This window comes from Bos indicus, chromosome 23, assembly GCF_029378745.1.
Source record: "Bos indicus isolate NIAB-ARS_2022 breed Sahiwal x Tharparkar chromosome 23, NIAB-ARS_B.indTharparkar_mat_pri_1.0, whole genome shotgun sequence".
NCBI lineage: Eukaryota > Metazoa > Chordata > Mammalia > Artiodactyla > Bovidae > Bos > Bos indicus.
In genome coordinates, this window is record NC_091782.1 from 51,756,224 (window position 1) to 51,782,835 (window position 26,612).

General features: G+C 47.5%; 1 protein-coding gene across 1 annotated transcript in view; it reads right to left on the bottom strand.

Annotated features, from left to right (window-relative positions):
- CDYL (chromodomain Y like) overlaps positions 1 to 25,555 on the bottom strand; it is a 174,716-nt gene extending 149,161 nt beyond the window's left edge. The window contains exons 1-3 of the mRNA XM_070778466.1: positions 25,402 to 25,555; positions 21,974 to 22,112; positions 8,732 to 8,821 (exon numbers count right to left, since the gene is read on the bottom strand). Of these exons, the coding sequence (XP_070634567.1) occupies positions 8,732 to 8,821; positions 21,974 to 21,976 (93 nt within the window). The 5' untranslated portion in view covers positions 21,977 to 22,112; positions 25,402 to 25,555. The remainder of the gene's footprint in view (positions 1 to 8,731; positions 8,822 to 21,973; positions 22,113 to 25,401) is intronic.
- Between the last annotated feature and the right edge of the window lie 1,057 nt (positions 25,556 to 26,612).

Here is a 26,612-nt window from a genome sequence, read left to right on the forward strand (position 1 = left end):
GCCAAATCATCTCAAGACTGCTTTAACGAGGGAGACCGTTCACGGGGTTCTCCATCGAAAGTCGTCTTTCCAGCCACCTTCCTGGAGGCCTGGAGCTGCAGCGAGCTCTCCACGCCCACGTCTGAGGAGTCCCTCTTGTATCATCCTCAGGATAAACTCCAAACTGGGGAGCAGGTCACTGGAACCGTCAGGATCTGAGTGCAGCGATCGGGCTGGCCCTTGTTACTCCTCTGCCATGCCCCACAGCCGTTGCCAACAGCACCCAGAACGCACGCTCGCTCTCTCTCCTGGGCCTTTGCACAAGTGGCCCTCCTACCTGCCTGAACTCGGCTAATTTGTATTTATCCTTCTTGGCCTCTGCTAGGCATCATTGCCCTAAAGGAAGCCTTTTCTTCCCCTCACTGTCCACCAGATGGGATGTGACATTGCCCGCATGTGCTCAGGGAGCACCCCGCCTCAGCCCACCGGCACCACTGTCCTGACCCATTAGCCCAGAGCTGGCTTTGAGTGCGGCGATGCTCCTGGCAGCTGATGCAGAGCGGATGCGCCGACTTGATGAAGGAAGGAATGAGCAAGGGGAGGAAAGGGTAAGAGTGGGATGAAAGCTCTTCCCATTGTTCTCGGTCTCTTTACTTATTTTCCTAAAAGCAAACGTCTTCTTCTTCTCCACCCCACTTCTGCTCATTAACACTGTAATATGTGGTTTAAAAATATCGATTAATAATCTAGAGCTGGAGTGACCTTCCTCCTAAGACCAGACTGATGGTGCAGGTAATGAATGATTGTCTAGGACTGAATACTTAACATGATGAAGTTACTCCTTTGAGGGAAAAAACCAAAACCAGAAATCAGTCACTGTGAACAGCATACCACATTGCTTAAAGGGCTTTCCTGGGGGCTCAGATGGTAAAGAATCTGCAGGAGACCTGGGTTTGATCCGTGGGTTGGGAAGACGCCCTGATAAAGGGAATGGCTACCCACTCCAGTATTCTCGCCTGGAGAATTTCTTGCCAGACAGAGGAGCATGGTGGGCTACAGTCCATGGGGTCACAAAGAATCAGATGAGAGTGAATGTGAAGTTGCTCAGTCCTGACCCTTTGCAACCCTATGGACTGTAGCCTACCAGGCTCCTCTGTCCATGGGATTTTCCAGGCAAGAGTACTGGAGTGGGCTACCATTTCCTTCTCCAGGGGATCTTCCTGACCCAGGGATCGAACCCCAGTCTCCCTCATTGTAGGCAGATGCTTTACTGTCTGAGCCACGAGGGAAGTCCTAGACGGGAATGAGCAACTAACAATTTAGTCTCCGAGACACCTGAGTTCAGGTCTCTGTCTGCCATTTACTGTGACCTTGGGTGAATTATTTGACCTCTTTAGGTCTTAGTTTTCTTATCTATACAATGGTATATACTAAGATATGTAAAGAATTTATTTCCAAAATTCTTCCGAGTCAGGATTTGATGAATACAATCATGACATCTGTGTAACTCTTCTTGTGAGAAACAACATTTCAAATCCTGTTCCAGCTTGGGAAAGGCACCGTTATCACGCACGCTCATGGGCGTTTCATCTAAGTCCTAAGTGCTTGGTACTAGAACTGTTACAATTCCTAAACATGCATGAGTTTCTTATCATCTATTCTGCCTATTCTGTCATCGGACTAGCCACATCTTTGGTTATCAGGACTTGTTCTATGTTTAAACCTCTATTATTCTGCATCTTCATATTTGATGCAGCTTAAGTGAAAGTGAAAGCCGGTCGCTCAGTTGTCTTTGACTCTTTGGACCCCATGACTATACAGTCCTTGGAATTCTCCAGGCAAGAATACTGGAGTGGGTAGCCTTTCCCTTCTCCAGGGGATCTTCCCAACCCAGGGATCGAATCCAGGTCTCCCGCATTGCAGGCGGATTCTTTACCAGCTGAGCCACGAGGGAAGCCCCGATGCAGCTAAACCTCATCCTAGTCAATAGGAAACGTGACAGCTGGGAGCTGGGTGATATAACAAAATCCAAGAGTAGCACTGGCTTTGTAGAGAAAGCCAAGACTTGAATAGTCATGAAATAGAGCTCATTAGTTGGGAAGTTAGTGACCCCTGTGATGCTGTGAAAGTTTTGGTTGCTCAGTCGTGTCTGACTCTTTGCGACCCCATGGACTGTAGCCCGTCGGGCTCCTCTGTCCATGGGATTTCCCAGGTGAGAATACTGGAGTGGGTTGCCATTTCCTTCTTCAGGGACATCTTCCCCACCCAGGGACTGTAACCAGGTCTCCTGCATTGCAGGCAGATTCTTTACTGTCTGAGCCCCCAGGGAAGCCCTGGTGATGTTGTGATGCTTAGCAAACATTTGATCCAACCATAGCCTGCTGAAGCAGCCAAAAAAACCATGCAGCCAGGGGGAAAGGGAACACCTATAAAATGGTGGTTTGTGTTGGTTGCTTCTTGTGACTTTTAGCCAAGACAGGAACCTGGGCTGGAGCTGTCCCTCCTGCTGGCACAGACGGGTGGGGAAACGCCTTTGCTGAGTGATGTCTCTGCCTGTGGTCTGAATGGACCAAGTCTTACACCTGGGAGTCTTACAGGGGTGAAAAATCCAACGCATTGTCCCTTAATTCCTCACGGGGATGGGTTCCAGGACCCCCTAAAGATACCAAAATTTGCCGATGCCCAAGTTTTCTTCTATAAAATGGCCTGGTATTTGCATGTAGCCTGTGCCTACCCTCCTATGAACTTCAGATCAACTCTGCATTACTTGCAACTAATACAGCACCACGTAAATTCTATGCAAATCATTGCCAGAGTGTGCCAAACCCATGGTTGTGCTTTACTTTCTGGAATTTTTCACCTGAGCGCTCTGATGACCTAGAGGGGTGGGGCATGGGGTGGGTGGAAGGGAGGCTCAAGAGGGAGGTGTACATGTATATATATTTATGCATATTTATCGGAGAAGGCAATGGCAGCCTACTCCAGTACTCTTGTCTGGAAAATCCCATGGGTGGAGGAGCCTGGTAGGCTGCAGTCCATGGGGTCGCTAGGAGTTGGATACGACTGAGCGACTTCACTTTCACTTTTCACCTTCATGCATTGTAGAAGGAAATGGCAACCCACTCCAGTGTTCTTGCCTGGAGAATCCCAGGGACGGGGGAGCCTGGTGGGCTGCCGTCTATGGGGGTCGCACAGAGTCGGACACGACTGAAGCGACTTAGCAGCAGCAGCAGCAGCAGCATTTTTATACATATAGCTGATTCACTTTGTTGTACAGCAGCAACTAACACAACATTATAAAGCAACTACACTCCAATAAACAAATATTTTCTATCCGGGATTGATTAAATCCCTGACCCAGCACCTGTGGGTATGGAGGGCTGACAGTACTACCTGATGCAGACTGAGGCGGCAGTCAGTGGCTGCAAGCCCATCAGCCTTGGCAGGAGAGGAGAAGGCGGCCCCCGGCCCTTCTCAACCGTCTTCCCTGGGACTCACTTCCAGACAATGAAACAAGCCCAGAAGATCAGATGGAAGGAGGGGCTTGCATCCCACCCAGCTTTTCTTTCTTAGCTTCTGACAATCTCAAGGAGAGCCAATGTCGATGTGAGAGGAAAGGGATGGGCAGGGCTTAAAGGGCTCCAAATAAAATGAACGATGAGTGACTTCGGGCTTAAAGACTGTTTCTAGACACAGTTTTAGGTTGAGGTAATTCACACTTGGAACCCACTGGAAGCAAACGGGTTGGTGGCTTACTATATTTGGACAGAAGCCCTCAGCTTGGCCAGCAAAAGCTTACGATTGTTCAGCTCTCAAAAGGCCCCCCGGGTCTCTGCACCTGCACGAGAAGTTGGCCATGGAAACCAGCTCCAGAGAAGACCGCATCCTCAGTGCCCGCGGCTCAGAGAGCCATGGAGGAAAGCAGACAAGGAAGGACCCTCTAGAGGGCATAGCCAAAGGCTGTGGGAACAGTGGGCAAGGGAGTTTTCTTCCGTGATGCTGATTTGAACCTGGGTGTTCTGGCAGGGACTTCAGCAGCCATCTTGGACCGTGAGGACGCGGGCCGCAGAGTGCTCAGGAAGCGTGATGGCATCGTGGCATTACCAAACCAGCCCTGGATTGCCCACCTCTAGATGTCACTGAACCGAGAGCTAAATAAAGCTCTATCTTATTTAAACCACTGTATTTGGAGGCTTTTGAATTCCTCCAATGCAGGAAGCTGAATCTCATCATGATTGATGCTCTCTGTGGGATCTGACCAATTGAACTTCAAGAATCAGGGGCAGTTGATTAGCGATGTGGATTGGAGGTCTGGTCCACTGGTGAGCTGAACTGTTGCTTGGGAGGTTGGAAAGAAGTATATGCTTCTTCCTTTAGCCCTGGAAACAGTCAGGGTTAGACTGAATTAAGATGCGAGCCTGATAACATTTTCAGGATCAGAAAAGATTCCACAGTGATTTGCCAAATTAAAGTGATTACAGAGCGGACACCCTGTCTGGCAGACGGCATTCTGCCTGGTGTGGAGGCAGAGGGAAGAATCAGGGGTCAGGGTTGAGTGGGAGCAGCTCTGTCACCCACTCTCTCTGATCCGGCCCCAGTGCCCACTGTTATCAAGAACGGGTGGTTTCTCATGTCTGGTAATTTAGAGGAAGGACTCATTGGGAAAATAGTCAAATTTACCCTACTAAATTCAGTTCAATGATATTTGCCTTCGATGGGCTTTCCACAGTGTTTCTCAAGCTCAGCACTCCTGACAGTTTCTGCCAGATGGGTCTCTGCTGTGCGGGCTGCCCTGTGCCTCACAGGATGCTCAGCAGCTTCCCCGGCTCAGCCTTCTACGTCGGTAACAATGCCCCCATCCCAGTGCTGACAACCAGAATGTCCCCAGACATTGCCAGATGCCCCCTGGGGGTGGATAGTGTCCCTAGTTGAGAACCGTTAGCCAAATAATGATGTTCAACACACTAACTTCATGTTGTTAGCATGAAGACGACAGAGCCCGCTGCCAGCTGGTGTGCTAGGCAGGGAGAAGCCACTAGCCGGTGTCATCAGGAGGCAGGACAGGAATACATTCTGGTTACATCTACTGGATGGAAAGTGTCCAGAGCCGTAGTTTTACAGGCACCTAATAAAGGCCACCAAAGAAGGCAATGGCACCCCACGCCAGTACTCTTGCCTGGAAAATCTCATGGAGAGGAGCCTGGTGGGCTGCAGTCCATGGGGTCTCTAGGAGTTGGACACGACTGAGCGACTTCACTTTCACTTTTCACTTTCATGCATTGGAGAAGGAAATGGCAACCCAGTCCAGTGTTCTTGCCTGGAGAATCCCAGGGACGGGGGAGCCTAGTGGGCTGCCGTCTCTGGGGTCGCACAGAGTCGGACACGACTGAAGCGACTTAGTAGCAGCAGCAGCAATAAAGGCCACGGGGCTTCCCAGGGGGCTTAGTGGGCAAGAATCCACCTGCCAAGCAGCAGATGTGGGTTTGATCCCTGGGTCAGAAAGATCCCCTGGAGAGGGAAATGGCAACCCACTCCAGTATTCTCTCCTGGGAAATCCTATGGACAGAAGAGCCTGGGGGCTACAGTCCATGGATTCACAAAGAGTCGGACGCGACTAAGTAACTAAATAGCAACACAGTATGTATTTCTATCTGTATGTGTACTTATCTATATCTGAATTGCTATGCTGTATACCTAAAACTAACACAATATTGTAAATCAGCTGTATTTCAAATAAAATGATTAATGTGCTTCAAAAAGCGTATATGAAAATTTAATAGCAATTCTCCTATATTTCCTTCCCATCTGAATTTTGGTGTATATTCAGGCCTTGATTTTCATACTTTTAGTGCGAAGATCATCTGTAAACAACACTTAGGGTTCCTCTGCATTTTTAAGAATGTTTACATAAATGGTATCGTTTTGTATGAAACCATCTGCAACATTTTTTTTTTTACTTAAAATTATGTATTTTTTGTGATCCCTGCATGTTGCGACATACAAATCTGGTTAATTTAGTTTGACTCGTGTGTGGTCTTTATTGTATAAATGGGCTATGATTTTATTTACCCATCCTTGTACAGATGGACATTTGGGCAGGTTCTGGTTAATTTCTATTGTGAAGTAACGCCTCAGTAAGCATCTTTGTATGTCTCTCTTCACCCACACGCAATGGGGTCTTCAGAAATAGAATTACTGGGTCAGAAACTGCGCCCATTTTTCACTTTCCTGGGTGCCGCCAAACTGTTCTCAAAGTGACTGGATCGGTTAGTATTCCGAGGAACAGTGCGGAGAAGCTATTTTCCACACAGTCCTCTCCAACACGTGGTATTACTGAATTTTTAATTTTTCCTAATATTATGAGAGTGAAACGTTTGTTTGGTCTCCGAAGTCCGTGCTGCTTCCCACGTGGCACGATGCCGTCACAGAAGGCCTTGTGCAAATGAACATAACGCTCTATTTTTCAAGCAACTTTCCTGCATCCTTAGTGAGGGTATCATGTATCTCTAAGGATATGCTTGAATGGAGACTCTGAGGTTAACTCATTTTTCTTCCAGTGTGGGAGGAAGTTCTGGAAGTTCTGGTCCACTTTGGTACAGGATCCTCCAAGCCTCATGTGGCCTGAAGCAACAGTGGTCAGTAAGCGAACCTTACCTGGACTGGGAAGAAAAGTGAAGTGATGTGACCTCAGCCATCACAGATTCCTGGGATTTCATCTGCACGTTTAGGATATTTTCCTTCTCCCTTTTGCTACCCAGTTATTCTCTGGAGATGGTGAATCAAGAACAAAAACAAGGAAGAGGGGTACTGAAAACTTCAAAACAGCTGTATGAGGCGTGTTATTCTTTTTCTCATTGATTTATAAAGTTGCTGCAAGACTATTAGCTCCTTTACGGTAATTTTTATTGCAAATATTTCTTCATGCTTGTCACTTTCCCCTTTTAGCTTTGTCTGTGATATCACTGTTTGACATACCTTTTTGCATAATCAAACCTACCTTCCCCATTATTTCTTTTATAAATTTTATGCTTAGAAAGCTGGCCTCACTAGCCTTGAATCAGTTAAAATCACATCTAGTTTCCTTCAGAAAAACTTTTCAGGTGTTCTTTAAAATTTGTTTCCATTATATAAACAAAATATATTTTATTGTTATTATTATTTTTCAGATAGTACAAAAGAATTTAGCAAGAATAGTAATTCCTTTCCCCTCTTCCCAGCCTCCCATCTCCACTCCTCAGAGCCAATCAATGTTAACAGTTTCTCGGGTATTGATTCCAGTGTATTTTCCCGAATGTAGGAGAGAAAATGAATTCACAGCAGCAGGTCATTCAGGGCACTTTTTCTGTCGTCTCAGAGTTGCATGTTTCAAAGCTGAGGACTACTGGTTTCAAATTTTTCTCCAGTCTGCTGGGAGCCGCAGGCTTCACTGAGAGGCCACCACACCGGCCATGCAGCCGCCCCGCCTCTCCCCTTGCTGACCTACAAGCAGAGGCAGGAAGGCTGTCGGGGGAGGGTTCCCCGGAACAATGAATCTTCCAGGATGGGGTTCTTGATCCAGAGTCCTCGGGGATTTGTGGGTAGAATTCACAGTGTCCATGAACACGCATGGCAAAAATCAGCTCAGTTTAGTGGCTCAGTCGTGTCTGACTCTTTGTGACCCCATGTACTGCAGCACGCCAGGCCTCCCTGTCCATTACCAACTCCCAGAGTTTACTCAAACTCATGTCCATCAAATTGGTGATGCCATCCAACCATCTCAACCTCTGCCATCCCCTTCTCCTGCTGCCTTCAATCTTCCCCAGCATCAGGGTCTTTTCTAGTGAGTCAGCCCTTTCGCATCAGGTGGCCAAAGTACTGGAGTTTCAGCTTCAGTGTCAGTCCTTCCAGTGAATATTGACTGATCTCCTTCAGAATGGACTGATCTCCTTGCAGTCAAGGGACTCTCAAGAGTCTTCTCCAACACCACAGTTCAAAAGCATCAATTCTTCGGTGCTCAGCTTTCTTTATAGTCCAACTCTCACATCCATCCATGACCACTAGAAAAACCATAGCCTTGACTAGACTGACCTTTGTCGGCAAAGTAATGTCTCTCCTTTTTAAATACATTGTCTTGGTTTTTGCTTTTTTGCTTCCTTCATCCACAAAGCCCTGAGGGGTGAGAAGCAGCCGGGGTGAGGGAGAGGAGCACAAGGCCAAAGTGGCCTCTATCTCCTCCCAGAGGACCCTTGGGCTACAGGTTCCCCCTGAGATGGACGCAGGGGAAACTCTTTGAACGGACATGAAGTCCGTCTTCAGCTTAGCCTGGCCTGACTTTTAAAAACCTGAAGTAGAATCTTAATGACCAGAACGAGGCTACTTTTTTACAACCAGAGACTAAGGCGCTGTGTGCTCAGCCCGAGGGGTCAAGACAAGACAAGGAAGGAAGATTTGAAGACAGCGGTTGAAAAAAAATCATCATTTCGCATACTCCCTGCTACTGTAGACCACCCATCTGTACTAGTCTGTACTCGTGAATCTCTTTCTCCCCCCCCTTTTTTTTTTTTTTCCTTTAAACAGAACTTATATTTTTTACTTACCTCTCTGAGTCAAGTGTATTTTTACAGTTTCATTTTTTGAAAATGTCACTTTTTAACACCAATGGGATTTTGCCATACTGTGGATGAGGGGGTGGGTAGAGAGTAGCGTGCCTTCTCCCTGAAGTCAGGTGTCCCTGAGTGACCGAGGCAGGCCCAGGCAGGCCCTGCACACCTACCTTGCAGGCTTCCCTGGGGGGGAGTCGCTCTTCCTTCCCAGGCTGGTCTGGCTCTGGTGGGCTGTAGTGCGCCAGGCTGCTGCTGAGGCCCTGGGGGAGGGAAGGACAGACAAACCAGTCACATGGGGACACCCACTGTTTATGCAGAATCTGTACCAGAGCTGGACTAGGAGGGGAGGGGCAGGGCACAGCCTTTTAAAGAATGACACCGCCACTGTCGATAGGGCAATAACCGGTTAGAACTGATTACGTCCGAGACGGCAGAAGACTCGACTTCCAGTGCATCTTGGGCCTCATTATACACGCGCTGTAGTACACGGGCTAAGTGACACGCCCACAGATGCCAAGGCGAACCGTAAAAGGCCAAGCAGTGGGCAATGCCCGAGCCCTGGAAATCCCTGCCCCTTCCCCAAAATAGCTGGAATCATTCTCCTACTCATTAGCCTCAGAAATGACTCAGTCCATGAAAACTACCCCCCCACCATATTTCAGGGCCTCTTGCCTTCTGAGATAGCCCACACTCTGTCTGGGGAGTGTTTCTCTCTGAATAAATCCACATGTTACCTGTCACTATCTCTCACTGAATTCTTCCTACAATGAGATATCAGGAACCTGAGTTTCATTAAATCCTGAGATCAGGTGTGTGATATTAATTAAAAGACAGTGGAGGGGGGAGGGGATTGTTGGAAGACAGTGAGTCTGGGCTTCCCTCATGGCTCAGTGGTAAAGAATCTGCCTGCCGATGCAGGACACACAGGGTTGATCCCTGATTCGGGAAGATCCCACATGCTGCAGAGCAACCAAGCCCGTGCACCACAGCTCCTGAGCCTGTGCTCGAGAGCCCGGGAGCCCGAACTACCCTGCTGCAACTAGCGAAGCCCGTGCGCCCTAGAACCTCTGCTTGGCAACAAGAGGAGCCACCACGATGAGGAGGCTGAGCGCTGCAGCAAAGAGCAGCTCCTGCTTGCTGCAACTGGAGAGAAGAACTCACGGCAAGGAAGATCCAGCACAGCCATGAACACATAAGTAATAAAAGTATCTTTTAATATAGATGGTGGGTTCGAGTCCCAGTCTGGGTTGTGGGTTTCAGGGCTGCGGGGCAGGCCTGGCAGGACCCCCTGGCTACAGGCCCCTGTCTGGACCACGGAGGAGGGTGGCTCTCTTAGAGGGCCGAGGCCGATGGCCGGTGGGTAGGAAGACCTGCCGAGGTTTGGGGGTGTGAGGGCGCTCCCGAGGCCCCATATCCCCACCTGTAGGGTTAAGTGTCCTGCACACCTTCCCCACCCCATCATCTGTTCCACCCGTGTTCCCCAGCCGCCAACCCCCAATCCAACTCCAGCCTGCATCTTTCTGATCACTTTCATTCTTTCATTTTCCTTCTTGGTCTTCCATCTTTTCCCCTTCCTTTCGCTTATTTAACACTTTCTCTCTCCTCATTTTTCTCCGTTACCTTTTATTTTCACTCAAAACTCAAAAAAGTAATGAGCATTTTCTCCCCACTTTAAACCAACCTCACATATTCCTTTAAAAATTATTATATGTTTAAAATTTTTATCATGTAGTACTTCATGCATACTAGAGGATATAAAATAAAACAGTCCCCTTGTGTTTGATACCCCATAGAAATAACCACGAGCATCTCCCTCCCTCTCCTTCACAGCTTATCACAACTTTGAATTTCTTACATGCTAACTTTTGCAGGAGGTAATATTCCAAGAAATGTCTTGTGAATCTGGGATGGAAGGACAGTGGGCAGAAGGAACTGTAGTCAAAGTTGTCCTTCTGGGAACCCTCCTACCCTGCTGGTGGGAATGCAGATTGGTGCAGCTGCTGGGAAAACAGTATGGAGGATCTTTAAAAACTAGAAGTAGAGCTACCGTATGATCTAGCAATCCCACTCCTGGGCATGCATCTGGAAAACTCTAGTTCAAAAAGATACGAGCAAACTAACGTTCCCTGCAGAAGGAAATGGCAACTCACTCCAGTATTCTTGCCTGGAGAATTTCATTCATGGACAGAAGAACCTGGCGGGCTATAGTCCACCGGGTCACAGTCAGACACGACCGAATGAGCAGCACAAGCGGGCTACAGTCCACGGGGTCACAGTCAGACACGACCGAATGAGCAGCACTACTAACGTTCATAGCAGCAGTGTTCACAGCAGCCAAGACAGAGACAACCTGAGCATCCAAGTCGGATGACGGGCTCGAGAAAATGCAGTGTGTGTGTGCAGCGGAGGACTACTCGGCCGCCAAAAAGAGGAAAGGATCACCGATTGTCGCAACATGGACGGACCTAGAGATTAGATACCAAGTGGAGCAACACAAAGACAAATATTCTATCACTTGTATATAAGTGGAATCTAAAAATAGAAATGAGTCTATATACAAGGAAAATAGAAACAGGCTCACAGGCATAAAAACAAACTTGTGGTTACCAAAGGGGAGAGGCAGGTGGGGTGAAGAACAAATTAGGAGTAGTACGGGATTAACAGATACACGCTACTATACATAGAGTAGGTAAGCAACAAGGATTTACCGTGTAGCGCAGGGAACTACATCCAGTATCTCATATAAAAGCCTATGAGGGAAAAGAATCTGAGCAAAAATAAATAACCGAATCACTTTGCTGTGTACGTGAAACTAACACAATATTATTAAATCAAATACACTTCGGTAAACCAACCAATGAGCAAACAAGAAATCTCAAAATCCCATTCTGCTCACCAAGCACACGCTTTAGAGGTAGGCCTGACCCGCTCCCTGGGATTCTCACCACTTGAATTAGGTCATAGTGATTCCCTTTAAGGCATGCTGCTGGTTAGACTAGTCTAACGCACTGGCACCCTTTACTGCTGTGGAAAGAATTTATGCCTTAACTACTCATAAAGAAGGAGATAGGATGGGACATTCGTGATTTAGCAACACTTCATGTAAAGAGACCTGGGGGCTTTAGGGACCCACAGGATTTGCTGAAGCCAAACGCATGAGGTAGTTTTGGAGAAGACAAGCACCATCCAGATTGTGTAACCGGAAGTGTGGCATTCCAGACACATGGGAGACCAGCTTTGCTGCGCTCACACCTGAACACCCTGGTCAGACGGCCCAAGTGACACTTGGGCCACGCCCACACTCGGTGAACACGCACTGGAGGAGAAAACGCCTGTCCCGGGTAACTGCGCCATTCCAAACATTCACAGCACATTTTCTGGGAATGTCCTTCCAGCGTATTTGCCAAACAGAACCTGAAAAGCAGGAAGGGCAGTGACCCAGACTGTGCAAGGAGGCAGACGGCCAGGATGGGGGGAGGGGGGAGGGGCTTAACTGCAGCGGCGGGGGGAGCCCAGCTCCAGGGTCCTTTCAGAGACCACGCGGGCCCTCGTGGTTGGTGGGGGCTGGGGCAGACCTGCAGAGCTGACGTGGAAAGGAGGTGTGTGCAGACATCCCCTGGGTTTTGCAGGGTTCGGTTCCTGAAGTGGCTGCTCTCTCCCAGCTCCTCTCCATCCCCATCCGCCAAGGTCCTTGAGACCCTGAGAGCCTTGAGGTCAGAAAACCTGTGCCTTTTTGTCCCTCCCTCTCAGGACAGACGCGGTGTAGATGCGTGATGCTGATTCGCCTGTTCGTAGGGAACCAATGCTAGCTGTGTCCCTGACTCATCACTTTCAGCCCCTGTGTGTTCCACCCGCTCAGTTCACGAACAAAACCTCAAAACTGACTTGCTGAACAGGAAGACATTTGGTGCCGCTACTGAAACCACGGAGCTCTGTCTCCCCAAGCACCCCCTTCCGTCACTTGGGAGCACACATGGTACATTATCTGTCACAGAGCCTCAGAAAAACACAAAAATAGGTTTCCATGATCAGACACATTTAATCATCTCAGGTTGGGTCGGTTCACTGTGCCACCCAGAAGTCACCTTGACCATTTTCCAGACTCCCGGGGTTTACTCTAAAATGACTCAATCACACATCATCAGAAAAATACACTTGCTGAAGGCAGTCACCTGATGCCTTTGGAATAGAGAAGCAGCTCTGGGATCTTTGGATGTTTCAGGTCACCTACATCACCATCTCTAGCCTGTGACCCTTACGGTCTAAAAGTGATGGGGTCACTCACTGTGTAAGGACCGAGCCTTCTGCACATCGACTAAGAGAGCGCTTTTGTCAGATCCTGTCTTGGTGTGGCAACTGTTCCCTCCTCTGAAAGAGTGAACGACCCAGGAGCAACCCTACTCTGTCTGGGCTTTCGCTTTATTTTTAAATTGAAACCTACATGACTTACAACATTGTGTAAGTTTAAGGTGTATCACAGGCTTCCCAGGTGGCTCAGTGGTGAAGAATATGCCTAGCAATGCAAGAGACGCGGGTTCCATCCCTGGGTGGGGAAGATCCCCTGGAGGAGGACGTGGAAACCTATGCCATTATGCTCGGCTGGAAAATCCCTTGGACACAGCCTGGTAACTATGGTCCACGGTCACAGAGAGTTGGATGTGACTGAGCATGCACGCATGTGTTGATTTAATACATGTATATAATGTGATGCGATTGCCATCGTCTGGGTAGATGGGCAAAAGGATATATGGTCCGGAGATACGGACGTGGTGCAAACAGTTTAAGTTGCCCGTGGATTATACCCCAGTGGCTCTGGACTGTAGCAAAATCGTTTCTCCACTTCAAATGGCAGCTGCCTTGTTGGGCTGGGGTGGACAGGATATGACCTGCACAGAAGGGGCCCTGAGCCCACAACGTCTCTTTGAAGGAGAGATGGTCTCAGCTCTCTCTGCTGCTAGAAGCAGAAAGCTACCCCAGCACCAGACATCTTCTGCCAGCCTCGCCGCAACTCCAGTGACACTGACCTCCTTCCCCTTTAATAAGCGGGAGTCCGGGGCCTCTCATCAGGCGTGGAGTGGAGACCATCCTTTCTCACGACCTTTGGACGGTTTAGTTCAATGGCCTCTCTGCCCAGCTCCCCTCCTTTTTCCATTTTGTAGCTCAGCCAGTGATCAGCACAGGTTAGAAGTATTCTAGAACCAGGAAGGATGCAGGCGGAAGGCTGTGCCAGGGAGCCTCCAGAGCTCTGGCCAAGGCGGAAGGCCAGGAAATGTGTGTAACCGAATCACCGCGCTGAACACCTGAACTAACACAACATCATAAGTCAACGACGCTCCGATAAAAAAATAACAGTAACGGAACATTGAATGACATTTGGGGACAGCGTGGAGGACTTTCATCAAGGCTGACGTGTTAAATTATAGTATTAATGAAGAAGTGCTTAAGTGTGAAAAGAAATATAATAAAAGAAGCGGCTCTGAGTGGGGAGGAGGGTGACTGCCAGGGGGCAGAGCCCGAAGCCAAGGCCCACCAGCCAGGGAGGCCGGCAGGGATGTTTGGAGAGTAAAAGGGGCTCAGATGCGGACCGTCTATGGCTAATCAGATGCCAACAAGCCTAATTTGACCGGCTGTGAGCAGAGATAAAAGAAGCAACCGTCTAGGTCATTTCATGTCAGTGGAGTGATAACAATTGGAAGGAAAATTATTTTGTGAGTTGAAAAAGAAAATAAGAAAATAAACATAAATTCTGTAGTGTGGATTAACTCTAAAAATCAGTACTTGCCAGGAGTCTAAACACATGAACCTTCTCACCAACAAATGGCTTCTGTCGACAGCACCAAGCTTGCTGCCATATCCCCGTAGGAGAGGCAGTAACGGATTTTAAATGTGGAAAAGATTGGTAACAGAAAAAAAAAAAAGAGCCAGCAAGATTGAAACCAACCAGTCCTAAACCACAGACTCGAGAAAAAAAAAGCCAGCATACCATTTGTCACCATTTCATCACCGGCCTTGCTAAATAGCATCCATTGAGAACCTCTAGCCCCCAGGTGGCAGCTGAAATCCCCAGCTAACACTGCATTTTATTGTGGTGGCCTCCCACCCGAGAGGGCAGCTGGAAGCAGTTTGTCAGTGAACATTCAAGAAGGAGAATCCGTGACCAGTCAGAGCTTCCATTAAACGCAGTATCAAAAGGAGGTACTTGAAAAATCTTAATTTCTTTTGGCAGTGCTGAAGGATAAGGATGGATAGAGCCCAAAACAAAACTGGGCTTGGAAAAAGCAAAGAGTACTTGGTTAGATTGAGTGAAGAGGGATGAGTTGGTTGCTGACACCATTGCTCTGTCTCAATTCACGCTCCCCACAGCAGCTGGGCTGCAAAAGGCTGCCCCCGGGGAACCCCCTACGAATGGGCAAGAGGGTCTTGCTGCTGAGTGTGAGAGGAGCTCTCAGATTTCCTCTCTGTAAACACGGAGGATTCCACCGCGCCCCACTGCCCGAGGGTGTATCAGGCTGCCATATTTGCCCCAGCCCATCCCATGTCTTTGTGGATGGCTACTCGATGATGGTAACCGACTCAGTGGACACGAGTGTGAGCAGACTTCGGGAGACAGTGGATGACAGGGAAGCTCGGAGTGCTGCCGTCCGTGGGGTCGCAGAGAGTCAAACACCACTTAGCAACTGAGCAAGAACAAACGGGTGCTCTAAAATTTCTTCCATTTTTAAAATTGTGTCTCTCTAGGCCCCTCCAGACTTGCTGCCACTCTGCTCAGTGGCCAGGATGCTGAGGGTGGCGGACTGCCGTCCACAGGACCCCTTCCTCTGCCGTCCAGGGGGACCCGCCAATGGGAGGCACTGATACTGCCGGCCACGCCCTGCTCAGGGTGGGCGCCGGGAGTGTGGAGCCAGCCCCTGCCTGCAGGGGGAGGGGACCCCAGGGGTCTCCAGGTTCTGCAGACCATCCCCGCCCCGCCTCTCCAGGTGCTGGTGTCTCCGGCCACCCCAGACACTAGACGCATCCTGTAGGTTTCCCTGACTCCGCCCACAGCTCTGTAGGTAAATTTTTTTTTTTTTTAATGAAACTCTTCTCAAATTACCCCGTTTGGCTGTGCCATCTGTCTCCTGTCTGGACCCTGACCGAACCCTGACTGATTCAGCCCCCTTCTTTATATACAGCAGGACATTGAAAAAAGGCTTTAAGAAAACTTACTCATTTTTAATTGGAGGATAATTGCTTTGCCATGTTGCGCTGCTTTCTGCCATACACCAACAGAGTCAGACATAGGTATCCGCACGTCGCCTCCCTCTTGAGCCTCCCTCCCACCTCCTGCCCCATCCCACCCCTCGAGGCTGTCACAGAGCGCAGGTGGGGCTCCCTGCGTCATTCCCACCGGCTATTTTATTTAATACAGAAAAAGGCTTTTTAATTTCATTAAATGGAGCTGTCTGGCTTTTCTGATATTTTCATTCAAAGATGGCTTATAGTAAGTTGACTAATTGTCCTCGATTGTTCCCCTGAGGGAACTTGGGGCTTTTTGTCTTCAAATTAGGACAGTTCTGGGCAAACCCGATGAGGTGCTCACGGTGGCATGGACTCTTGTAGCGTTTCTAAATGGTTTTTGAAGATCATTATCTTTCAAAAGATTTCTGTGATGATATTTAAGCTAAAGTTGTTTTACTAAAAATAATAGAATATTTCCCACTTCTGAGAAAATCTGTCTGAAATGCTTTTCTTAAAGGCAAAGCGTGTAACGTGGAGAGACCGTGCTTTATTGAGTTCTGTCTGCTCAGGTCTGGTTACTCTCCAGGGGAAGTCACCTGAGGAACTGTAAGAACCGAGGAGCGATGTGTAGGGCTTAGTAGGAAGTTGGAAAAGAAGACAGTGGCAAAGAGCTTTGCAGTGGAAAACCGGGCTTCTAGAATATAGTTCTTCTTGATTTCAAAGACACTTGCAGGCATTTGGATTGATCGCTTCCTGTTTCCCTGTCCTTCCAGTGTGTTGTGGAGAAGATAGGAAGATACAAGTACGAAGAGCATGTTTCATTTCTTTGTGTCACTACCTACTGGCATATTTACTGATACGTTTGCCAGTATTTACTGGTAATATTTTAATTCCTAAGAGATAGACCACTTTGGGGGGGCAGTGGAAACCCCAGCAACTACAAACAAAGCTAACATTTTGAGAAGAAATCTTTGTTTACATGTTGGAATATAGCTTTATTATTTTATCTTTTTCCATTAGAGAAATGTTTATTGAATGACAGTATTAACAGCTGTCACACTGCTCTGGTACATAGGCTACCTGGGAGAAGAAATTTAATTGGGTTAGAAATTTACTGTGATTTGAATGCTTCTCAATTCAAAGTATTATTTTCTGGTAGGAGAGCTTTTGACTATTCACTGTAGGGAGCCGGAATTTCACATATGTATCTTTTTACCCCTGTCTTTGAATATCAATTTTCTTGATCTACTTTTGCTCCCAAATCATTGTTCCCTTCTAAGAGTTGGATGAGTTATTACAAATTTGTGATATTGGTTTTGGTAAAATTAGAATTTAATAACTCACCTTGGGTGTGTCAGGATTGCTCTCTTTGGTATTATCGCTACACTGAAATGGTTGTCGTTAATATTGTTTTCCAACTATAAACAACCACTAGAAATGCATGAAATATATTGACCTAAGTGTATTGAATTTAGTCCCCTGTAATAAACATTTATTGAATACCCACTACATGTAAGGGGATAATAGAAAGTAAAATTTGACATTGGGAAGGTAATAATTCAAACATCAAACTCAGGGAAAGAAAAAGTCAGCAGCCACTCATTTTGGTTAGGTTTTTAAAAGTTATATTACGTTACATATACTCATATATATATATATTTTAGGCTAAATTTTTAAGACTCAATTATCTTTTTCTTTTGTCCTCTTGTGAAATTTGTAAGAATTTGACTCAGCATTTAAAAGTAACAAGTCTTTTTTTCTTCAGTGAGCTGCAAGGGCATGAAATAAGATCCCAGGCTCTCATCATAAACTCTCCCTGACTTCTGCAGCTTGCCACAGATGGGGCAGGATGTAATGTTCGTGGTTGATAATGTGACAGAGTTTGAGTTCAGTGGACCAAGTAATTTGGGGGTCACCATCAGAGTACATCATGAGAAACGCTGGACTGGAAGAAGCACAAGCTGGAATCAAGATTGCTGGGAGAAATATCAATAACCTCAGATATGCAGATGACACCACCCTTATGGCAGAAAGGGAAGAGGAATTCAAAAGCCTCTTGATGAAAGTGAAAGTGGAGAGTGAGAAAGTTGGCTTAAAGCTCAGCATTCAGAAAACTAAGATCATGGCATCTGGTCCCAACACTTCATGGGAAATAGATGGGGAAACAGTGGAAACAGTGTCAGACTTTATTTTTTTGGGCTCCAAAATCACTGCAGATGGTGAATGCAGCCATGAAATTAAGACTCTTACTCCTTGGAAGGAAAGTTATGACCAACCTAGACAGCATATTAAAAAGCAGAGACATTACTTTGCCAACAAAGGTCAATCTAGTCAAGGCTATGGTTTTTCCAGTAGTCATGTACAGATATGAGAGTTGGACTATAAAGAAAGCTGAGTGCCGAAGAATTGATGCTTTTGAACTGTAGTGCTGGAGAAGACTCTTGAGAGTGCCTTGGACTGCAAGGAGATCCAACCAGTCCACTCTAAAGGAGATCAGCCCTGGGATTTCTTTGGAAGGAATGATGCTAAAGCTGAAACTCCAGTACTTTGGCCACCTTATTCGAAGAGTTGACTCATTGGAAAAGACTCTGATGCTGGGAGGGATTTGGGGCAGGAGAAGAAGGGGACGACAGAGGATGAGATGGCTGGATGGCATCACTGACTCGATGGACCTGAGTCTGAGTGAACTCCAGGAGTTGGTGATGGACAGGGAGGCCTGGCGTGCTGCAATTCACGGGGTCGCAAAGAGCGACAAAGACGGACACGACTGAGCGACTGAACTGAACTGAACTGATCCTGAGCTGAAATGCACAGTAGAAAGGAAGATAGAGGCCAAAGGACCTGTGACTTGGCCCAACAGTGGGCAGAATTTGGTCCAACTCTGTTTCCGTGGTGGCAGAGACATTTCTTTTCTCTGTGATGGCAAAAGAACGTGTACTAGGGCAAGCGGGAAGAACTCCCCAAAGTGAAAATTCTGGTGACCATTTTAATGAAGAGATTATGCTAATAAAAGATGAAGAATATTTCACACTGATGAACGGATTCTGACTGAGAACGCCTCACCTGGGTGGGGACGGGCCGCTTTGAGGGTTGGCAGTTGGGGGCTGCCTCGTAACAGTTCCCTGCCTCTGTTGCCTGTGTCACATCGCCATTCCTGTGGCTTCACCCATCATCCTAGTGTGCCTGAAAATGGGCCACTAAATGCCGTGCAGAGTGAGTCTCTTATTGATTAAAGAGATTAGCCAATAGCTCAGGCCTTGCAAGAATCGGGGGTTCAAGAGGGGTGTATGTATGGGGAGGGGGGCCACATGATTGGTGGGAAGTATTTAAACTGAAGTGAGATGAGACCAATGCTTACACCACTTGGTGTTAAATTTTAAGGACAGTGTGCATTAATACAGTGAAACATGCCTTTAATTCTCTTAATTATGTTTTAATTTCCTTCATTAAAGGTGTGTTCAATTGTATTAAACACATGTGTTTGATACAGATTAAACAGATCTGTGTTCTCTGGGACCGTGTAATTCTACTTCTAAAAACTTATATTTAGGAAAAACGTCCAGACACACACACAGGGGTACACATCCAAGGATGTTTATCACAGCGTCATCTAAAGGCAGCTCGATGCTACTGCTGCTGCTGCTAAGTCACTTCAGTCGTATCCAACTCTGAGCGACCCCATAGACAGTAGCCCATCAGGCTCCTCTGTCCCTGGGATTCTCCAGGCAATAATACTGGAGTGGGTTGCCATTTCCTTCTCCAAAAGCAGTATAAAAGTGGACATAGCCTGAATATCTGTCAATAAGGAGATAGAACACACTACAGAAATCCAAAATGGCGCTGCAGATGTGTATGTCAAAGAAGGCCACAGTATACTACTTAGAGAGAAAATAATACCAAAAGTCATGACTACCAGTGTCTAGGTGTTTTTTAAAAAAATACGCAAGTGACAAAAAATCAGTATGCAGGTATTAATTTGCATTAGTTGCATTAACTAAAAAGAGAATTTTGGTACTATGAAGCGTATCATTGCTGGGTGGCAGGAATATAAATGACTGTTTAGAAGAAATTTTGTACTTTTAAAATAAAAAAGAAACTAAAGGTAGTACCTTAAAAATCTGAAATAAACAAGAACAAACAAAAAAGCTTTCACTTTAAACACCGAGTTGCACCTTTGCTAGGCAGAAGTCCTTGATCTCAGCTGCAGGAGGAAGACTCTCTGCTGGGAAATGAACAGCCCCAGCTGCACGTGGGGTTTGGATGAGGGCGCCCCACCCCAGTGAGTCCCACATGCAAAGGAGCTCCATTCTGAGAGTGCGTGTGAGTCCAGCTGGTGTGTCAACTCCAACAGAGTTCACCTAGGTACCCAACTAACACAATCGGTTATAAATACTGTAATTTAATAGGTTTATAATACTTCTCACACAAATAATATATAAAGAATGAACCCAGAAATAAAACGTTTTTAACAAGCGCCCTGGAGAAGGAAATGGCAACCCACTCCAGTATTCTTGCCTGGAGAATCCCATGGACAGAGGAGACTCACGGGCTATAGTCCATGGGGTTGCAAGAGTCGGACCCGACTTAACGACCAAACTACCACCAAGGAGCGCCAAGGAATTGATCCTTTTGAACTGTGGTGCTGGAGAAGACTCTTGAGAGTCCCTTGGACAGCAAGGAGATCCAACCAGTCAGTTCTAAAGGAAATCAAGTCTGAATATTTATTGGAAGGACTGATGCTGAAGCTCCAATAGTTTGGCTACCTGATGTGAAGAACCAACTCATTGGAAAACACCCTGATGCTGGGAAAGATTGAGGGCAGGAGGAGAAGGGGACGACAGAGGATGAGATGGTTGGATGGCATCACTGACTCGACGGACATGAGTTTGAGCAAGCGCCGGGAAATGGTGAAGGACAGGGAAGCCTGGCGCGCTGCAGTCCATGGGTCACAAGAGTTGGACACGACTGAGCGGCGGAACAACAGCAGCAAAGCTTATGGTACAGTTCCTTGAAAAGTCCAGTAGTACCGGCCGCATCGTTACTGCTTTTCTGCTTGCTCTGGACGTCCTGGGCTTGAGATACAGCTACTGTCTACTGTGCTCACGCAAAGTACACAAAAGCACAGCCGCCTGGAGAGGGTGCAGGCGTGCGACAACGCAAGCCGGACACACGGACAAACTTCCGTGGTTGGACATGTGGACGCACGCTCACAGCTTTGAGAAGTTTGAAACTTGAAGAGTTATATGTAGTGGGCTTACTGTAGTCAAAACAGAAGTTGGGGAACTGAGAATGAACTCTTCCCATCATAACTTTGGGCTCTTTACTTCCCAGACACACCCTCTTCCTCCTGATTTCTGGCCCATGTCCCTACTGCCTGTGAGTCCTTGCACTTGAATTGCTTGCAAACTGATTGCAAACCCGACGTCCCCCAGACTGACTGGGACCTCCACCAAGTCTTCCCTGATAGGATAAAATCTCTCTCTCATTCCATCTTCCGCAGCCCTGTCTGCCTCTTTTGGGGCATCAACCTCCTGCTACCTGTGTCGTGTAGAGATCTGAGCACCTGCCTGATTCCCCTTGCAGAAGGAGAGCTCCTTGAGATGGTCTGTCTCATTCGTGGCTGTCCACCATGAGTCACCCTGCCCCGTGATTTGCTGATGGGAGGTACTGAACAAGGAAGTACACGCAGCAACAGACAGATGACTTCTGTAGGTTGGGAGCTCTCGAGACATCTGGACTTGCCGGCTATTTCTGTGGAAAACCACTTTCCCACTCTGTTTTGCCCTGTCAAGAGTCCAGGCATGCTGGGGTGAAGATGAGGCAGGGAGAATGAGCGCTGCCTCCTCTATTTGTACACACAGGGCGTAGGATGCACCATCGTTGGCCTTGGAGGAAGTGGAAAACGGAACTCAGCCAACTATTTCTTAGGTCATTAAAAGTTATTAAAGACAGCAGTAAGAGACACGAAAGTAGCCATTGCAATAAAATGGAAGTTCTGGCTACAAAAAAATTAATTTAGAGACACCAGATGGGAGAAGATGTAAAGGTACCGGAAGAAGAGGAGAGCTTGGTTTTCAGAATGCTGGTGTTGAACAACTTCTGAGTTCAGACCAGTGAAATCACTGTCTTGATATAAAAGGTGCCCCTCTAAGAATTCTGCCCTCCTACACCAGAACCAGTTAAGTTGGTCTTACCATTGTCTCTCCTCGGAAATAACTTCCACGCCCTCCCTGTATTGCCAAGTCTTATTGCTGCTCCTCCTCCAAGCTGGCCTGTGTCCTGTCTGGAATGCCATAAAATTCTTCCGTGGTCTCTGCGGCCTCTGATCACCACCTGCAATTACAGTCCCGATAAAAGGAATTTACTAAAGTCCAGGTCAGAACAGAGGCTCCTAGGATGTCGCTTCTTCCTGAGGTCCGGATGGAGAGCAAGCCTGGCTTCTGTGCTTGGGCTACAGGCATCATTAGCACTGCGTCGGAAGGAGCATCGCCTTGAAAATGATAAAGAAAAGGTGCCTACAGCTGTCAGACCTGCTCTTCCTCTCCACAATAGATGTCTTGTAGAGTATCTAGTATCTTGCTTTCCTGCGATGTGCAAGAAGTGTTACAATATATTAAGGAGTAAGCAAGCCAAGGACCTGAGGATGCCATCAGGAGGGTGGAAAGCTGTCATTTTTGGTCACGGAATTGTGTCCACATCACACCATAAGAATTGCCTCCATCACTGACTTTCTTTATGTTTTCTAATAGGCTGGGGTACGTAAGGATGACACAAAGGTAGTTCTCGTCTTCAAGTGACCTACGCTCTATTAGACAGACACACCCATAACGTCTTAGACAAAAGTTCAGAAAATGAGGAAGCAGTAATGAGGTGTTCAGTTGGAGCCCAGGACCAGGTTCATTCCCAGCCTGGGGGAGGGGGAGCAGGGCCCAGAAGCGTGTTTTCAGTGTGGAGAGTGGATGGCAGGCCCGAGGCAGAGGGCCCGGAGAAACACACCGTCAGGTGTGGAGACGGCCGGGTGTCAAGAATGGCAGAGGAGCAGCCTGATCCCTAAGGTGTGTGTGTGTGTGTGTGTGTGTGTGTGTGTGTGTAGGGCTTGGTGGGCAAAGTGGATGACGGGTATACTGAAGTCATCAAAAAACTAAGTGTTGTGAGGATAATATTAACTGTTACAAATTAAGGTGTCTCTTGTGTACAAAACAAGGCACCCATTTAAGAGTCAGATTTTTTAAGCTCTTGAATGCTCAGGAAAGGGATGTGGATGGCCAGGGATCACATGATGCAAAAAAAAAAAAAAAAAAAATCAAGAGGTTTGGCATTGAATTACAGTTCCATCGCTTTGGTAATGATGTGATGTGATCTTAGACAGATTACTTGAGTCTCAGTGTCAAAGGTGACTGGACTAAGCCTTTAGGGGAATATGGGAAGATCAGATAAAGTGCTGGACATGAAATGCTTGGCATGTAAGAGAGACGTAAGGGCTGTGGCTTCACTTTCTGTCTTATCCATCAGAATCCTCCAGGGGGGACCACAGTCTCGCCACGTTGGAGAAGTGTCCTGGTTGAGGCCGGGTCACCAGTGTAGGCAGTGGGGGCCACGTGGGTTTTGGATCAGGGAGACAGCGTGTGCAGAGCCGTGTGTGGGCAGCAGGTGGGGGCAGATTCAGAGGGGGCAGTGGTGAGACTGGTTCCAGGTGTTTGTTGACTCATCCACAGGAAGACTGGTTCATGCCTGCTCGGAGGAGGCCCTGCATTCTGTACAGAGATAAATGTGCCCTTACTTACTGACCTGTGTCTTAAGGAGCCACTCCTGGCTTTCTCTGACCTCCTGGCGGCTCTGGGGAGCGGGCAGTGCTGGGAGAGGCAGGTCAGGAAAGCGTAGGGGTTTCCAGCTGGCTGCGGGCTCCAGAGTGCTTAGCTCCCCCTGGGGCCAAGGCTCGGGGAAGAGTTGGCTAGCTTTATCTTGCCTTTTGGATCTTTGAGCCTGGAACCAACAACCATTTCCTAATCTAGAGTTCCTTCTTAATGCAAATGCAAAAAGAGGTAAAATAAATTAGATTTTCAGCCCAAAAAGATGACGTGGCTACTGTGGAAGGACAAGTTGTATTGTTTTTTTGTTGCTAAGTCGTGCCTGACTCTTGGTGACCCCATGGACTGTAGCCCGCCAGGCTCCTCTGTCCATGGGATACTCCAGGCAAAAAAACACTGGAGCGCATTGCCATTGCCTCCTCCAGGGGATCTTTGAACCCAAGGACTGAACCCCTGTCTCCTGCACTGTAGGCAGATTCTTTACCACTGAGCTACCTGGGAAGCCCTAAGGACAAACCAGAGAAGGGTCGGTGTGCTTTGGGGTGTAGTTCAGGTGAGAGGTGGCGGTGGCTAGCTCCATGGGACGTACTGAAGACAGAAATGAGCCAGGTAATGAGGAAGCTGAGTCCAGAGTCCTGGGTGCTGAAATATCAATAGAAACGATGGCAGGAATCAATGGATTGACTGACGGCCTATAAGCAGTGCCCGCTGTGTCTTGCCGTCACCCCAGGCCCCAAACGGAGTTCTTTGTAGTTCTCCGCGTCTCTCTCTGGCTTCCTAGAGAGGAATGCCTGGTCCCCATAGTCCTCTGAGTCTCTCTCTCTGGCTTCCTAGAGAGGAATGCCTGGTCCCCCCAGTTCAAATGTTGAAACCCGACGCTCAGTGTGATGGTGTTAGGAGGTGGGGCCTTTGGGGGGCAGTGAGGTCATGAGGCGGAGAGCCCTCATGGGTGGGATTATTGCCCCTAAAACAGGGACTCCAGAAGCTCCCTCATCCCTCCCATTGTAGGAGGACATGGTCTATGAACCGGGACGTGAACCCCATCCCCCAGATACTGAGTCTGCCTGCACCTTGTCTTGGACTTCCAGCCTCCAGATTGGCGAGAGACAGTTGCGTGTTGCTGCAGCCGCCCAGGCTGTGTTGTTCTCCTAGGGCAGCGCTACCTGCTCACGACCAAACACTGGCCAGTCATTCCACTGAAAACCTGAATGGACTTTGGGACTTCCACTTTGCTTCTACCCTCTAGTCACATTAGGCACCGCGTCTGCAATCTTCTCTCTCTGCAATGTCCCTTGCATCTTTCCCTCTCTTTTCCCTCTAATTCAGGACCTTCTTATATGTGATGCTTGGAGCCTTTGCTGCTCCAGTTTTATCTCCCAGCTCTGGTCCTCGTCCCAAGCCCTGTAACTACGAGTTAGTCTCTGAAACTCCGTGTTCACTATTCTGTGCCTCCCGAGGAAACTCGGGATTTCCTATTTCCTCTGTCATGTAGGGATTCCCCGCTGACCAATCGCTTCCCGGCCTTTTGGCTAAGATTAAGGGCAGGGAGTCCCCGCTGACCTGACATGAAAGCCTGAGTTTGAGGCCTTCTGTGGTCTCTCTGCCATCTTCTATGTCACGCTCTGCTCCCCGTAATGGTAGTTCTAAAACTCTCGTCAAGCTACAAAACCCTTGCTCAAACGGAATCTTTTGTTCAAAGCGTGGGGGGGCTCCATAAGCCAAGCCTGTGAAAGTGGAGATCTTGGGTGAATCAGGGGTGGGGTTTGACTTCCTCTCCATTGCCCCCGCCACCCCACGGCCTGCTTTCTACCTACCTGCGTGGTCCCCTGAGATGAGTCTGAAGAGACTGCCGTTGGAAATTCATCGCATTCCAGGAGGAATGCTCTTGGGTAGAGATAGGTGTTCTGCTCAAGGAACCGGTGCTCACTGAACCCGGCGTGCGTCCCTGCCCCGGGGCCTCTGGTCAGCCTCTCCTCTGCCTGGTCCCTCACCGGGCAGGGACCCTGCCTCACAGAAGGCCCCTCTGTGATGTAATGTGCCCTCACCATGCCTCTGCCAGCTGTGGAGCGGTCATCACCTGCTGCCTGTAGCATCCTTCGTGGGGCTGAGGCGCTCTCAACAAACTTGGCCCAGACGAGCAGGTTTCCAGGGACCATCAGCGTGGGCCAAGCACTCCCTTATTTTTATTTGATCTAGAAAGTATTCTACCCAGAGCAGTGGTTTCCAAATGTTTCCCTCCAGCGACTCCATCGAGGTAATTTCCATCTGAAAGCCTTCTTTCTAGGACAAATTTTATTTAACATTGAAAATGTTTTGTATGGGTAGGTGTCAAATATTTGTTAAACAACGGTTGACAACACTATTTAGCACTTTTATCCATTTTGTGTTCTCCTTCATTTTTTACTTTGTCCTTTTATTATGAAAAATTTCAAATAATACTAAAAAAGTATTAGAAAAAAGTAAAAAATTATAATTAAAAAGTAATAGAAAAGTACAGGTACACGTAATATATACCTAGGTTGAATAATTTTAATATTTTCCCATATTTGCTTTATATATAAGCCTTATATATACATATTAAATATAATATGTATTTAATATATTTATAAACCATTTAAAAGTTAAATTTTATACACCCCAAAGCTTCACCTCTAAATACTTGAGTGCTCCTTTCTAAAAATGACATTCTCTTACATAACTGCAATACCAGTATCACACCTAACTCAACGAATAATTTCACAGTCTGTATTTAAGTTTCCTCAGTTGTCCCCCACATAGTTTGCATATCTGGTTTGTTCAAAACAAGATCCAGGCAAGAACATCCCTCTTTTTCTAGAATAATTGCCCCTCCCCTTCTTCCTCCCAAACACACTGATTTGTTGAAGCGGCTGGACCTCTTCCTTTGCATGTCCACAGTCTGGATTTGCCGGATGGTCTCCTTACAGTCCTGCTCAGCTGGTTCCTCTATCCTCTGATTTTCCTGCATCTGGAACTGAAAAGGAACCAAAGGCTTGATTCGATTACA